At 40.3% G+C, this 15,196-nt stretch overlaps 1 protein-coding gene across 1 annotated transcript in view; it reads left to right on the top strand.

Annotated features, from left to right (window-relative positions):
• The window catches only part of LAMA3 (laminin subunit alpha 3), a 121,723-nt gene that overhangs the window by 76,149 nt on the left and 30,378 nt on the right, over nucleotides 1-15,196 (top strand). The window contains exons 40-45 of the mRNA XM_072852611.1: nucleotides 641-724; nucleotides 2,062-2,292; nucleotides 7,413-7,526; nucleotides 11,320-11,429; nucleotides 13,301-13,381; nucleotides 14,784-14,890. Of these exons, the coding sequence (XP_072708712.1) occupies nucleotides 641-724; nucleotides 2,062-2,292; nucleotides 7,413-7,526; nucleotides 11,320-11,429; nucleotides 13,301-13,381; nucleotides 14,784-14,890 (727 nt within the window). The remainder of the gene's footprint in view (nucleotides 1-640; nucleotides 725-2,061; nucleotides 2,293-7,412; nucleotides 7,527-11,319; nucleotides 11,430-13,300; nucleotides 13,382-14,783; nucleotides 14,891-15,196) is intronic.

Here is a 15,196-nt window from a genome sequence, read left to right as displayed (position 1 = left end):
CAAAATATGCCCTGGATTCCATGTGTAATTAGTCTAATTTTCTGTGAGAATTTTCTTCAGCATAAAATTAAGCATAATTATAAGGCTTCAAGGGACTGAAGTAAAAATGCATTTTAGGTTAACAGTTTTTTAATTTAACCACTTTAGGGCCAAAATTGAAATCTTTTACTGTTTGTTGACATTCCCAACGGGGTGGTTTTGTTTCTTCAGACCATCAGAAATACCAATTCAGTATTCTAGGATTCTTATTGGGAAACATGCCTCATAAACTACTACAGTAGTATCCAAAGTTGTTTGTGCACCAGGATGCAAAGGAGAGTGTTTGAAAATGCAAAAATATTTTTACTCAAACGTAATAACTAGTTCCTGTGAAAATTGGTCAGCATTAATTTAATTCTTTTGGTGTTTTATTTGAAAGTAAGGTTGTTAGTAGGCAAGAGCAGTGAAAACCCTGATGACACTAGAACACAGTGCTTGCTATACCACTTCACTGACAAAATCACATACAGTTTTCCTCGTATTACTTAGTTTTTATCCCCCAAAGAACAGGATTAATGTGCTTCACCAAATTTTATTGCATTTGAACACTTTACCACAAAAAGTAGTGAAATGGCAATGTTATATCCTCATTCTCACATAGGGCCAGCAAATGAAAGTTGTTTATATGGATCCCAACAACCCACTGCCTGACCGTCAATATTATGGCCGTGTGCAGCTAGTTGAGGTAAGAAATGAAAATGGAATGGCCTTCCCTTTTCTTCCCAGTGGCACATAAAAAATACGCAGGTAATACATGCAGAAATACCAAATACTTGATAATGTTAATGAATATGAACTTAAATACTGTAGACCTTAAATATAAACATTTTTTCTCTCTCTTTACTGCCACATTGAACCTAGGTTCTGGTTCATGCCACCTAATTTTAGCATCTCTAAGTTAGGCATCTTGTCCAATTTAGCCCTTAGCACTCCCTCCAGGGCCAGTGGAGTAATACTGAATCAGTCATCAATGGAAGATGATTCATTGCAGCCCCAGACTGTACTTAACAGGGATGGAATGAACTGTTATCTGTTTTACTTGGTGTCTAACTACCTAGTTTAGAATGGGTGTCCAACATTCAGGCAGGTGAACTTAGTAGGAATTATTCCTACCTTAAATCTGTGCTCAGAAGGTCCAACTAGGTTATTTATTTCTGTCTCATATATAGGCAAAAAAGATCATAGAATCACAGAATCATTAAGGTTGGAAAAGACCTCTAGGATCATCTAGTCCAACCGTCAACCCAACACCTCCATGCCTACTAAACCATGTCCTGAAGTGCCACATCTACACATTTTTTTAACTTCTCCAGGGATGGTGACTCCACCACCTCTCTGGGCAGCTTGTTCCAATGCTTGACCACCCTTTCAGTAAAGAAATTTTTCCTAATATCCAATCTAAACCTCTCCTGATGCAACTTGAGGCCATTTCCTCTCGTCCTACCACTAGTTACTTGGCAGAAGAGACCAACACCCACCTCACTACAACCTCCTTTCATGTAGTTGTAGAGAGCGATAAGGTCTCCCCTCAGCCGCTGTTTCTCCAGCGGAAGATGTTTCTTCAAGCCAGATTCCATTTTCAGTAATGCTCTGTCTATTAGCAGCAAGAAAGCATGTGAAGGAGCCCTCAAAGATTAGACTTCTAGGACGTCGCTTACTCGTAAAAATAAAAGCATTTTCCTCCACCCTTTTATGATTTGGTGGGTGATACCTCAAAGAAATTTGGATGACTGAAGAAGCACCTATATGCTTCTTCACTTTTCGATACCCCAAAGCCATATGTACCTTGCAAAGTAAAGGGTACATCCCTTTTTATGCTCATTATTCCTTTTCCCACCTATCCTGTGTTTACATTCGTTATATTTATTTTCCTGATGTCTATTTCACCTCACACTAATTGGCACTATAGGGGTCTGTTCCATGGGGTTTTTCTCCCTTTTTCTGTCATCCTGTCTTCTTTGCAGATGATACTCTTTTTAAGAAGCAGCAGGGCTTTGCTCATTTTGTACCCTTAATGTGCAGGGAAACTTCAGGCATGCCAGCAGCAATAACCTTGTATCCAGAGAAGAACTGATGATAATCCTGTCTAGACTAGATGGCTTACATATCAGAGGCCTTTACTTCACGGAGACTCAGCGATTAACCCTGGGTGAGGTTGGGCTGGAAGAAGCCACCAGCGCAGGAAGCGGCAGCATTGCATACAGTGTAGAGACATGCTCCTGCCCTCCGGAGTACGCTGGTGACTCATGTCAGGTAGGAAGCGTTTGCCTCCATACTGTACCATTATCTCCTCTCTTGCCTACAGCTATACCTACTGGTTTAGTTAGAGGAACAGGCTAGTTATTAAAGTAATTAAACATGCTTCTTGTAAGCCTGTGCACTTTCAATGGCTCAAATACTTTCACTGTCTAAGAAGCACTGTAGGGTTATTCAACTCATGATTGCTTTTGCGGAACTGTGAATGTCATTTTACATGTGTAAGGCACTATAATGAGGGATTCTTCTGTGATGCCCTACGAGAGGCTGAATAATCTCGGTCGATACTTACTTTAATGGAGGGAAGGTCAGAGTTGACTTGATCAAAGTCTCTGAGACCCTACATGTGGACAAGGTTCCTTATTTTATCAGGGAAATACATGATAAGGTCCAAGGGAAGTAACCTGAACCTAGACAATTCTGGATACTTTCCTATTTTCACAGAGTGACTAACACTTTTCCTATTTTTATAGGAAAATATTTGAAAGCTGAAGTTAAAATATTAAAAAAAAAATATTTGGAGATATACTTATGAAAGACAATGTAAGCACTGCAAAGTAATGCTGTTACCTGAAGAATGGTGAAATCCTAGACGCAACTGTATATCCTATCCCTGATGCTGTTCCTGTAACTGTAGTTCTTTTGGTTGTCACTTTGCTTAGCTTAGAGCTTGACTGTTCCCATGTGTAAGCACTCAAGGCAGCAGAATAAAGTAAAGTACTGGAGAGATAAGCGGTGTACAAAGTGCACAAAATATGAGGAATTATTCTGTCAAAAAATGGTTGAGGGTTACCATAAAGCAGCAATTGCTGTACTAACCTTGTAAATGTTTTCGAAATGAGAATGAAAGAATAGTATCTAGACCAGAGCAGCTGCAGAGAGACTGAACAAAACATTTACGGTTGGCTTATGTCCTGCGTGTACATCTACTGCTCAGGGCAGCTCTTCATCATCTGCCGAATACCATTTTGGAAATATTTCTAGAAACTCATTTTTTCACACATTTTATGTTCTGTGCCACATGCAAATTGACGAGCATTGACTGAAATCCCTACTGCCGTCCCATTGCTTTCAACATACTGCCTTCATAAACTAAGGTGTTGGGTTTTTTTATATAACCTAGTGGAAATACATAGCCAAAGGAAGTGATCAAGACACTCACCTGGGTAGTTCCTAAGCCCCGTATGTTTATACAGCATTACTCAGGCAGTGATTTACTGCTGTAATCACCTAGCTCTGTCTGGCTGCCTTAGGTGGGGAGGAGGTGATGCCTGCCACACCCCGATTTAGGTATATAATGAGCTACAGGAACTGCGGGGTTACTTGTTAACCTCAGGAATGGTAATGTGTGCTGTACAACTTGACTCATGTATAAAGTTTAAAGGTGGGGCCCATCACAGCACAGAGCCTCATTAATCTGAGTCAGAAGCTGGAGAAGGGAGAGTATAAGAGAAGGGGTGAGCGCCAGAAGGATAGCAGTGTATGTTCACAGTGGAGCTAAAGTAAAATGATGGCCCAGGTGAAGGGGCCGAGGAATGTAGGATGGCTGGTTGTCACGTTAGTAGCCCTGGGGTGTTGCTTAGCACAAGGCCTGCAACAGAGGCTGTGGTATCCTCACCTTCAGGAGAGGAGTCAGCAGCAGCAAGTTCAAAGGGATTTTTACCCGAGACAGGTAATTTGTTAATTTTCCCTTTCTCGCTTGCTTCCTCCTTTCTCTTTGTTTTTAAATGAACTAACTTGATAACAATTTCTAAATTACTTAATATAAAAGTAATAAGAAGGCTAATCTTATATCTCTAAGTACTTTGCTAACAAATGTGTGTGCGAGAAGCTTCTTTTAAATTCTTGTTTACTTGAAAACAGTCAGCCTGAACTGCTAAGCACTTGAAAGTGCCTAGAGCTTTATCTTCGTACGGAATCAATTTCTCAGTATCATGAATGCTGCTTTGACAACAAAGTGCCCACGTACTCCAAATGTGTTGTTTTAAAGACAGCATAAATAGAAAAACAAAAAGCTGCATAGATTTTTTCCAAATGCATTTGGATATATTTTTAAAATGAGTGATTCATTTTGCTCTCCAAAAAGAGACTTTCAGTAAATAAAATTTCTATGCATTAGAGCCTATATTTTACTTAGTCATGCAGTTTAATGTATTTCAGGCCCTGGTTTCTTCAGAAGATGTGTATATTGGCTCCCTGTTGTTCAAGGAACATATCCACCCTTTTAAAAATGTATCTGAAAAATTTCAAGTGCTTCTAAATTCAGTCCCTGCTCACACTGAAGTCAGTATTAAAAGCTGTTGATGATATTTGTATTCTGCATACTTTTTTTTTTTCCCCCCATCTATCCCACATGTAAAGAAGGCAAAGGTGCCACTAGCACCTTTGTTGTTTAAACAGCAATAACTCAATATTCCTTTTGGGATCTGCTTTGGGAGAGGTGAATTTTTTTTTTTTCTCTGGTAGTTACATGGTTGATAAATTCACTGGTTAATCCTGTCCCTGCATAAATACTTACACCTCAAACCACTGGTACATGATTTGAGACACTGTCCCGCAAACCCTTTGCTCTTCAGATTAGTCCCATCAGTCTTGATGGTGCAATTGCTATGAGAAAAGATTTATGGCTTTAAATTTCAACTGTCACTTGTTTTCTGAATCTCATTGGGGCCAGCCCCTAATGGTGAGGTACAGGTGAGGTATAGGTATGGTGCAGAAGTACATTGCTGGAGGCAGGAACCTGGGAGGTGTTTGCTTTGTGGGGAGCACTGCTTTCTCCCCGCTTCCATATAGCCTCTGATCTTCCTTGCACCACACCAGCTTAGTTACTAGTGAAAACGAGTTAGGGAATAGAAGCAATAGACTTATGTCCAGTCATTTTTGGTGTAGTTGGTGTGCCAGGAGGATAGTGAGCAGAGAAGGTGAGCATGAATTTTTGAATTGGTCTGTATATGGGAAGGCTCCACGCCCAGGAAGAGTTCCTTATACTTTCCCTACCCTTGTGCTTTCCCTGCCCATGCCAAGCAAGAACCTGGCTTTAACATATTAGTTACTGCCTTCCTGGTGTAGGCTAACAAACTTCATGTGTCTTGTTTTAGTTCATAATCTTCCTCTGGTTCAGCTCCCTATTTAAACCTGACTTTGATACGACAGGCTGTGCTCCTGCTCCTGTGCCCTCAATAGCTGAACATTCTTCTCAAGCTTCCCAGGTCTCTGGGACAAGCCTGTACTTAGAAATTAGACTGCTGTGTGTTTTGTTATATCACCTAGCTCTGTCTAAGCATGGCTTTCTATAGCTCTAGGTAGACTTATTGTGGAAGTCATGATGAATTCATGTAAGAGATACCTCATTAGAAGTATTTCCAAGGAATACACCGTAGTTAAATTAAGATAAATATTTAATGTAACCACTAGCTAATATGTGAGATTTCCATATGTTCATAGAATCATAGAATACCAGGTTGGAAGGGACCTCAAGGATCATCTGCTCCAACCTTTCTTGGCAAAAGCACGGTCTAGACAAGATGGCCCAGCACCCTGTCCAGTCGAATCTTAAAAGTGTCCAATGTTGGGGAATCCACCACTTCCCTGGGGAGATTATTCCAATGGCTGATTGTCCTCATTGTGAAAAATTTTCCTCTTGTGTCCAATAGGAATCTCCCCAGGAGTAACTTGTACCCATTACCCTTCGCCTCTTCCATGTGACTCCTTGTAGAAAGGGAGTCTCCATCTTCTTTGTAGCCACCCTTTAAATACTGGAACATGGTAATAAGGTCTCCCCTAAGCCTTCTTTTCTCAAGGCTGAACAAACCCAGTTCTCTCAGCCTTTCCTCATATGACAGGCTTCCCAGTCCTTTGATCATCTTTGTGGCCCTTCTCTGGACCCTCTCCAGCATGTCCACATCGGTTTTGTATGGCAAGGAGCAAAACTGAACAGTATTCCAGGTGTGGCCTGACAAGTGCTGAGTAGAGTGGGATAATGACTTCTTTATCTCTGCTGGTAATGCCCTTGATGCAACCCAGCATCCTGTTGACTTTCTTTGCTGCAGCAGCACACTGTTCACTCATGTTAAGCTTGTTGTCCACCAGGACCCCTAGGTCCCTTTCCACAGAGCTGCTCCCCAGCTTGGTAGATCCCAGCCTGTGTTGCACTCCTGGATTATGTTTTCCCAGGTGCAAGACCTTACATTTGTCTTTGTTGAACTTCATAAGGCTCTTGTTAGCCCACTCTTCCAGCCTATCCAGCTCTTCCTGCAGGGTGGCTCCCCCTTCTGAAGTGTCCACTTCCCCACTCAGTTTGGTATCATCGGCAAACTTCATCAGGGTACACTTGATCCCATCATCCAGATCATTTATGAAAATATTAAACAGCATTGGGCCCAATATCGATCCCTGGGGGACTCCGTTTGTTACAGGTTGCCAGTTCTAAAAGGAGCTATTTACCACCACCCTCTGGGTGCAGCCTGTCAGCCAGTTCCCCACTCACTGCACAAACCACTTGTCTAGACCGTAATGCATCAGTATCTCTAGGAGGCTGTGGGAAACCGTATTGAAAGCCTTGCAGAAATCCAGGTAGACAATGTCCACTTGCCCCAAATCAACTGAGCAGGTTGCTTTGTCGTAGAAGGCAATCAGGTTTGTCAAGCACGACTCACCCTTGGTGAATCCATGCTAGCTTTTCCCAATCACGTGCTTCATTTGACTTGTAATAGCCCCCAGGAGGATTATTCTTTGAGAAGACTGTAGTATGAATCTATATCTAAATCTTTTTCTGTGGTTTAAAAGTCATATTGTACACCTTTGTACGTAGCCACAGGAAATGTGTTTTGCTCAGAGGTTAGAGTCAAGCTGATAAAATCCCCACTACCACAAAGTGTAGAGCACGGGGTTCAGATGCTTAGGCTGAAACTTCTTCAGCTCCATTCTTAATTGTCATTTGTTGTGTTAAAACACTTACTATTTAAGCAATAATAATGGCTTAGAAGAGCTTGCCAGGAAACGTACACCTCCACTACTCCTTGGAAATGGCAAACAATTTCAAAATGCCCTTCCCATAATCTGTAAAACTTTCTTTCCACCAACACTCACTATTTTTTTTCTCTCTGCTTACTGCCTAGGAATGTGGCCTTGGATTTTATCGTGAGAATAAAGGACTATTTACTGGACACTGTCTCCCCTGCAACTGCAATGGAAATTCAAATAGGTGTCAAGATGGTACTGGAAAATGTATTGTAAGTAAATACTAATGTTCAAGAAATTAATTTGAAAAAAAGGAGAAAAAAATTTACCTTACAGCAGTATGCACTATATAGTATTGTTAAATTCCTAGCAACTAAAAATAATCCTTGCATGCTTCATTCTCTATATCTTGTACTGTTAATGAGTGCAAGTTGCATACACTTACATGTATGCTTAATGTAACTGTGGGTGATCAGAATAATTTGTGTCCTTGTTTTTGTTTTCTTCTTTCTCCTATATTTTTTGTTAGCTCATGGTACAAAAGGTCACTAAATTAGCACATATGTAAGTGTTTGCAGTTATTTATAATAAATATGGGGTTTTATCCTGGCATATGCAGTCCTTAGTTTTATACATATATACTAGGGTTTGCCAATGCTGACAAATAGCACATTCATGCATAGCATAGTCTTTGCAGGATCGTGTGTTTAATCAGCATCAGTAAATCACCACTTATCTTAATTTACAGCTAGATGGATTAAAAATACTGCATTAAATAAGATGAGATAAAGGGGGTTGAAGTTAGATTAATTAGAACATTTCAGCTGTTACAGAAGGTACAGTGGGGCAGATTTCACTCCCTGGCATACCGTATTAAACCTAAAGCAGCCTCATGGCAGTGGATCAGCCCTCGTAGCAATGCAAGTGTGACGTTTGGCCGACTGTGCTTCTCCAGCATATATCCCTGACGCTTCTTTGAACAGTTTGTTCTGAAAAATTCCCACTTTAAAACTTTTCACTAATTTTTCACTTACTGTATGAACAAGAACCTTGCCAACATCTTTCATGGTCTGTCTTCTCTGTTATTTCTTCCTTGTTCGTGCTGCATCTGTTCTGCCTGCGGTGCATTCCTGCGCGTTGTGTCATTCCCCCCGACTTTGTCTCAACCAACCCTCTTGCTTTAACGGAAACTATAAACCAATTCAGCACGTTCTGGGGGATGACTTACAGGCTGCTGCTTTGGAGAGGCAGGGCAGGCCGTGACAGGAAAGTGCCGCAGCAGAGCTATAAAGACGAGGAAGTTTTACTTCAGATGAAAATTATAAAGGAAAAAAAGCAGATTTCACTCTTACCTCGTGAAGTATGTGCTTTAGGTTTCTCTTTGTCCCCTCCTTGTCACAGCTGGTTTAATTTTCAGGTAGAGTTAAATTGACACTTGGCCCTGGGACAAAATTTAGGGCAAGCAAAGTCATCCAGGATAATGCGGTGAAAAATGAAAGCCCAGAGGGCCTATATTTCCATCATGAGCCTCCACCTATAAGGAACAAGTTTGTCTCTGTAGAGCAGCCATGGGACAAAGACCTGCAGCGGTGCAGAGAAGGCAAGGAGGCTTCCCAAAGCAGAGTCATCAAGTTTCATATCCAAAGTGCAAAGCTTGCTCACTTGGGCTCCTTCTTCCTGCTCACCTGGAGCACTGGGCCCCAGTACCTTCACATGTCCGCTTCTCTCCAGCGACAGCCTCCACAGAAGGCTTTGTGAGGCCAAGCCCAGGCTGACTCTTTCCTCTGTGGCAGCAGTGCAATCCTCCCCAGCTCAGGTGATAGCTATCCTGCTGTGTGCTGGTGGAAGGAGAGGGGTGCGGTGCTGCACTGCTGAAAGTGGAGGAGAACAGAATACAGGAGGAGGTGGAGAAGACAGAAGCACTGGTTCTCATGTGTGGGGAAAAGCTGTCCCTCTGCCATTAATCACGCTTTGTGTCCTCGTGGTCCCTGCCCCTCCTCCTGAAAGGCAAGTCCCCTCAGCAGCAGCACGGTGCTGAGACTAGCCCGTCCCACGACATGTTGTTTCATGTCACGTAACCCCATGTACATAGGTGTTTCTGTTGTGGCCCTGACACGCTCTTCTCTCACTTCCCTGTACCATATGGGTGCATATGGGGTCAGCTGAGAGTCTTCCTTTCAGAGTTTGCAATACTTGATGGTTTGGAGATGCTGTGACTCCAAGGGTGTCTCTGGCCCTATGAAACTTGAAGACGCATGAGGGAGTTGCTGCTCTGGCTTCATTCCACCATGCCTTGGGGGCACTGGATTATGTTCTCCAGTCCTTCTACGCCATGTAGCTAGAGGAACAGCATGGCACATTCCGAGTGGCTTATATGTGAAATAGCTTAAACTTTCTTCGGCAGTCATGGAATTGCTTCAGTTTCTACAGACAGAGTGAGCAAAACAAAAGCCAGGAGATAACTTGGGGGGGGAGGTTGCTCCAAGATGAAACCAACACAAATATTTTTAAATACCTCTCTTACTCTTTTGCAGTTTAATATATTCTTCAGGTTTATCAAAATGTGCAGTAATTATTCAGAAACATTCTGAATTTTCCATTAGCTTTTTGCAGGAATATATGCACCAGCTTTTACAGAGGCTGCGTTTTAAAATGGTTCCTTTTACAAACATAGTGCCTTCACATTACTTTAGCTTCCCCTAGTTAAATGGCCCATATGTGAACCAGAGCTTTTCCTGTTCTTTCTCAGGATCTTTCACAAGTGAGCCACAAATTTAGTTCTTTAACCAAAATGAAAACAAATTAGGGGTTACTACATGCAGAGTCTGAGGGAAGGGCTGTTGATGTGGTTGAAGGAATCTGGGTGTGAAGAAATGTGGAGGAGAATGGAGTGTAAGAGGTGGGAGAGAGAACGGTTTCTCATTTGTAGGGAAAAAAGCTGCTCTGCTGCAAAACATGGTAGTAGGCCTTCAACCATAGCCCTAAGCCGTCTAAGTTCATGAAATGGGAGTGCGATCTGCTCAGTGACTGCTTCCAGCCAATTTCCCACTTTCTTTTTCCATCTTTCACTTTATTAGTACACCCTCAGCTCTGTGGGACACTGGATCAGTCTGTTGCACATTGATGAAGACAGTTTTAGAACTTGGGAGCTTTAATGCCTATTGAGTGTTGGTCACATGGAATTTTTATGGCTGCTCAAAAATGTATTTGAACAACTTCTATTTTAAATTAGCATCGCTTTAGGTAATGCAAAAGCAACTTGCTCATCCTCTTCCCATAATGTATAAAGGTAGAATCATAGAATCAGAGAATCATTTAGGTTGGAAAAGACCTTTAAGATCATTGAGTCCAACTGAATGTATGTGACAATTAGACAGCACCAGGAATAAGAATGTTTCTAAAATAAGACATAACTCCCAACAATTTTGTCGTGGAAAAAGTGGCTCCGTTGTATCAGTTTCAATTGTTTTCCTAGCCTTTGCTTTTCGTTATTTATTCCAGTTACCCCAGATAAATAAGAATTACATATACACTGAAGAAAGTACATGAAATTCAATTCTGATCTGAATCTACTAAGATAAATACTTTTTGTATTAATTTAATGGGATTTTTTTAAGAATGTACTTGGGCTCAATTAATTGCATGCTTTTAAATTATATCTGCCTTCTAATTAGTGTTAAAATGCAAAATCTACTGTTCCATTTAAACATAGTGATTTTTAATTCAAATATCAAGACATTTAATTGAAATATCAAGACAAGAGAGTGCATTAATAGAATGTTCCTTAAACTATGCATCTGATTGAATTTCTTTAAAAATATGTTTAATGCTGCTTATTTGTATGTTGCTTTTGCACAATGGTAAGCAAATCGTGCTTTCTACAATTACAGAATGACTGGAATCAATCTATCCTGGTCATGAAGGCAGTTTGGCAGTAAATGCTTGATTATGTGGAAGGGAAAGAACATATCCTCTGAGTAGATTGGTTATAATTTTTTTAAAATAATAATAAAGCCATATTGAGTGGTAAAGCACTGATAACTGTCTTGCTTGTTTCCTTTTAAGAACTGTCAGTATAATACTGCTGGGGAGAAATGTGAGCGCTGTAAAGATGGGTATTTTGGAGATGCCACTCAAGGTTCCTGTCGGGTGTGTCCTTGCCCTTATACAAACAGGTACAGTAAAAGGTCACGGGTAGTCAAGCAGAGGGTAAAGGGGAGGGGAAAAAGAAAATAAGAAAAAGAACTTGCTACCATAGGAGGATAATGATCTTTTCCTGTACTCTCATATCACCCGACATGGTGGGGCATCAGACCCATTTGAGGCATGTTAGACCAGCAGTAACTTGGTGCTCTTGTCTCATGGTACTGCCTTTTTTAATAAGCTGAGTATTCCAATTCTCACTCAGTTCCTGAACCACAAAGGCACACTGCTCATTGCATGGGGGAGCCACAGGCAGTTGTAATGGGCTTATGCACAAAACCACCAGTAACTCCTTCATACTGAGAAATATAGGATGGAAGTCTTTTCCCTTACTGGGCATATCCAGAATCTTTCTTGTTTACTGAAAAGCATGATGTAAGTTATCTTTAGTCTCACGTTTAACACCATTACTCTGTCTAGGAGATAAGTGACAACGATGAAACAAGCCTTTTATATGAATTCAGAAAATTTAGTAAGATGCAAAAATAATATAAAAATGTTAAAGCTTTTAAGCACGTATCTAGAGTTCTGAAAGAGTATGGTTGCTCTTCAGGTGGAAGCTCCATTTGAAGTGCAAACATACTGAGCTAGAAAAAATTAAATTTCCTTGGATCTAATAAAGTTGCCAGGCTTTTAAAATTGGGCAGTAAATTGCATTTTAAATGCATAGTATGTTTAGCCACATTGTTTGTCATCATTGGTCAGTTCTGAAATGTGAAATGTGTTAAATAAAAAATATTATTTTAAAAAAACTAAGCTATAAATTGCTAAAGGTACCACATAGTATTTGCCAGGTACATTAGCAAACACCAAGTAGCCTTAAGTAAGAGATTTACACTAGCAGACAATAGACAGGTTTTTCATTTATCAGAGAACTCTCTGATAGATCTGGTTTCGACAGCATTGGCCTCTTCTGCAGGTGCAGGTGCCTGAGGCTGACTGAACATATTTTTGGTCATCTTGTGCTTTAAGAGTGCTGAAATACCTAGGGAGACCATAAACCCGTGCAGTTTCATAGCTGCACATTAGGGTGGTAAATACCATTTCTGTCGTAGGAAATGCACCCCACCTGGCATTATTGGAGTTGACAGTTTTCCACCTAGTCAAGTTATATGTAATTCTTAGTGCAGACATCTGTCTTTGATACACAGACTTTCTTTAACCAACTCTTCATAGGTTAAAAAATGGAAATAGCAAACATGGGCTATCCCCACTTTGCCTCCTGCCTTCTCCTTACCAAACATCAGCCAAATAATGGTTTTCCTCCACAGAGAAATGTGAATCTAGATTAATCTGCTAGAAAAAGCAGACAAAAATGTTCATTGCATTAACCAGATATACTCTAGAGCTCCCCAAAATGGTGCACAATTCTATTCTGCCTTAGTTAAAAAAAACCCAAACAATATTAGCTACATGAAAATATCCTCTAATGTTTCCATCCATTAAAAAAAAAAAAACAAGCTATCCAAACAGGAGGAAGTGTTGTCTAGCATAGGCTATTGATTCTTGCCTACTAAGATAAAATAGCTACCCAGACTTGTTTTATTTTACAACATCACTATTAAGGTTTATTTTAGGCATTCCTTTGGGTAATGAACTATTATACTCAGTCCAGAGGGTCAGGAAATTATTATTTTTTTGTCTAAGGAAAGAATTTAGAGGAAAAATATGAAACTTCAAAGAATTAGTCACAGCAATTTATCTAGAGGCAATTAAATTAGCTGAGAAGTAATTTGGTGGTATAAAAACTTTGTAATCTGAAAGTCATTTAACTGAGCTTAGCCTCTAGAGTGTAAAACCTATTTGATGATGTGCTTACCATAATGTTTTTTGCTTCTTAAAGATTTGCAACTGGCTGTGTGGCAAATGGTGAAGAAATTCAATGTCTCTGCAAAGAAGGCTATACTGGAGTTCGTTGTGAACGGTAAGTGACTTGTTTCTCAAGACCAAGGTTTTTGAGAGGCACCATAAAAGGAGGTATGTCTGTATTGGGTAATATATGGATGTATGCATATGCGTAGTATGCACACGCTTAGGGAGTATCTGTTTATATAAACAGCTGCTATAGTGTGGTGCTATAGTATAATTCTAGATGTAAACCCAACACTCCCTGAAGAAATGTAAACAATTCTCTACAGCCTATTTAGTCACTACACAATTTTTACCAAAAAGAGAAATGTCAGCCTCTTCGCTTAAGTGCCCTGTGTCTTGCCTTATCCTTGCCACTCTTTCTGATAACAGTGACTCCCACTTTTCCTTTTTCAAGTTAAAAACATTTTCCTGTTTCCTCCAATGTACCTGATGGTGCTTCAGTTTTCGTAGTTATCCAACAGCAACCACATTAACACCATATCCTTCATCCCAGATCATTCTGATGTGCTCCACAGGTGGAGCCTACAAACACAACACTGAAGCCATCTCTTTTGCTGGAAGATTGCAGCAGTTTGGCAAAGCACAAGAGGAAGAGCATGGCGGTTTCTGGCAGGCAGAGGAAGCAATTTCACTGAGTTTGAAATCCAGGGGGAATTTAAGCATAATGGAGTGGTGTTATCTGGTTTGGAAACTTGAGGCCAATAAGTCATGATGTCTCACCTGAAGACAATACCTCCAGTAGCACATTGTCTTGTGCTTCAAGACTGTTACCTTTGACATCTAAGCTGCAGGTTATAGACAGATTTTCTCTTCCAGATCTAGCTGTACCTCAGCTGCTCATCATGGCTCTTTAATCATGCATTACCGCTCCTATAGATCTTACAACAGAGTGTCTTCTAGAAATATTAGCTAGCCAGTCTGGGCAATATATTTTACCTATAAAATATTTACGGATCACTCACACAGACTTCTTTGCTGGCAGATGGCAAGAGGAGGTATCACCCAGCAGAAAGGTGATAATGTCATTCAGTGCCATTGCTGTTTTGAAATCTCAACATGTGCTTGCAGTATGATCCTCCTTCATATGTGTTTTCTGGTGGGATCACAGACCAGAATGGTGTGGTTTGCTGGGTTAAGCTTTGCCAAATTCTCTATATATGTATGTATCTGTGTGCATTGTGTTCTTTCAGATTAAGTGACCTATTCCTATATGAGCATTGTGGAAGTTCTTTTATTTTTAGAAAAAAAATCTGCAGTATTTGGGAAGATATTTTTAGCATAGTGCAGAGGATACTGTAAACCAAAAATACACCCTTTTTGTCTAAGTCAAGACATGAAATCAAAAGTTCTTGAAAGTTTATTCAGGAGAATAACTGGGTTTTTTGTCAAGGGAAAGTATTTCACAAAAGCAGCTTCAAATATTTAATAAAAATTATTTGTATCTCTTTATCTAGCTGTGCTCCAGGATATTTTGGAAATCCACAAAAATATGGAGGCTACTGCCAGATATGTAATTGTAACAATAATGGACAGCTGGCTAGCTGTGACCGCCTGACTGGAGGTACGTGAGGGCCTATGAACATGGAAGGGAGCATTGTTTTCTCTCTGGGAAGCAGAGAAGGAAGGTACTTAGATCAGTTGAACTGAAGGAAAGATGTAGACTTACAGGAAATGCAGATCATTTTTGACAAAAAGTAAGGTTTCCTAAAACATAACACCATGGTAGTACAAGGGCTGTCCTGAGTAATCGAGTTCACCCTTGTAAGCCATTTTATCATCTATTTCCTTTGATGAATACTACCAATTTTGTTTTGTTTTTCTGTTTCACGGGTATGTTTTTAAATGCATTATGGTTCCTCTTCTGACA

Source organism: Ciconia boyciana, chromosome 2 (assembly GCF_034638445.1).
Source record: "Ciconia boyciana chromosome 2, ASM3463844v1, whole genome shotgun sequence".
Lineage (NCBI taxonomy): Eukaryota > Metazoa > Chordata > Aves > Ciconiiformes > Ciconiidae > Ciconia > Ciconia boyciana.
Note: the sequence above shows the minus strand (reverse complement) of the source record. Positions and strands in the feature narration are given on the sequence as shown.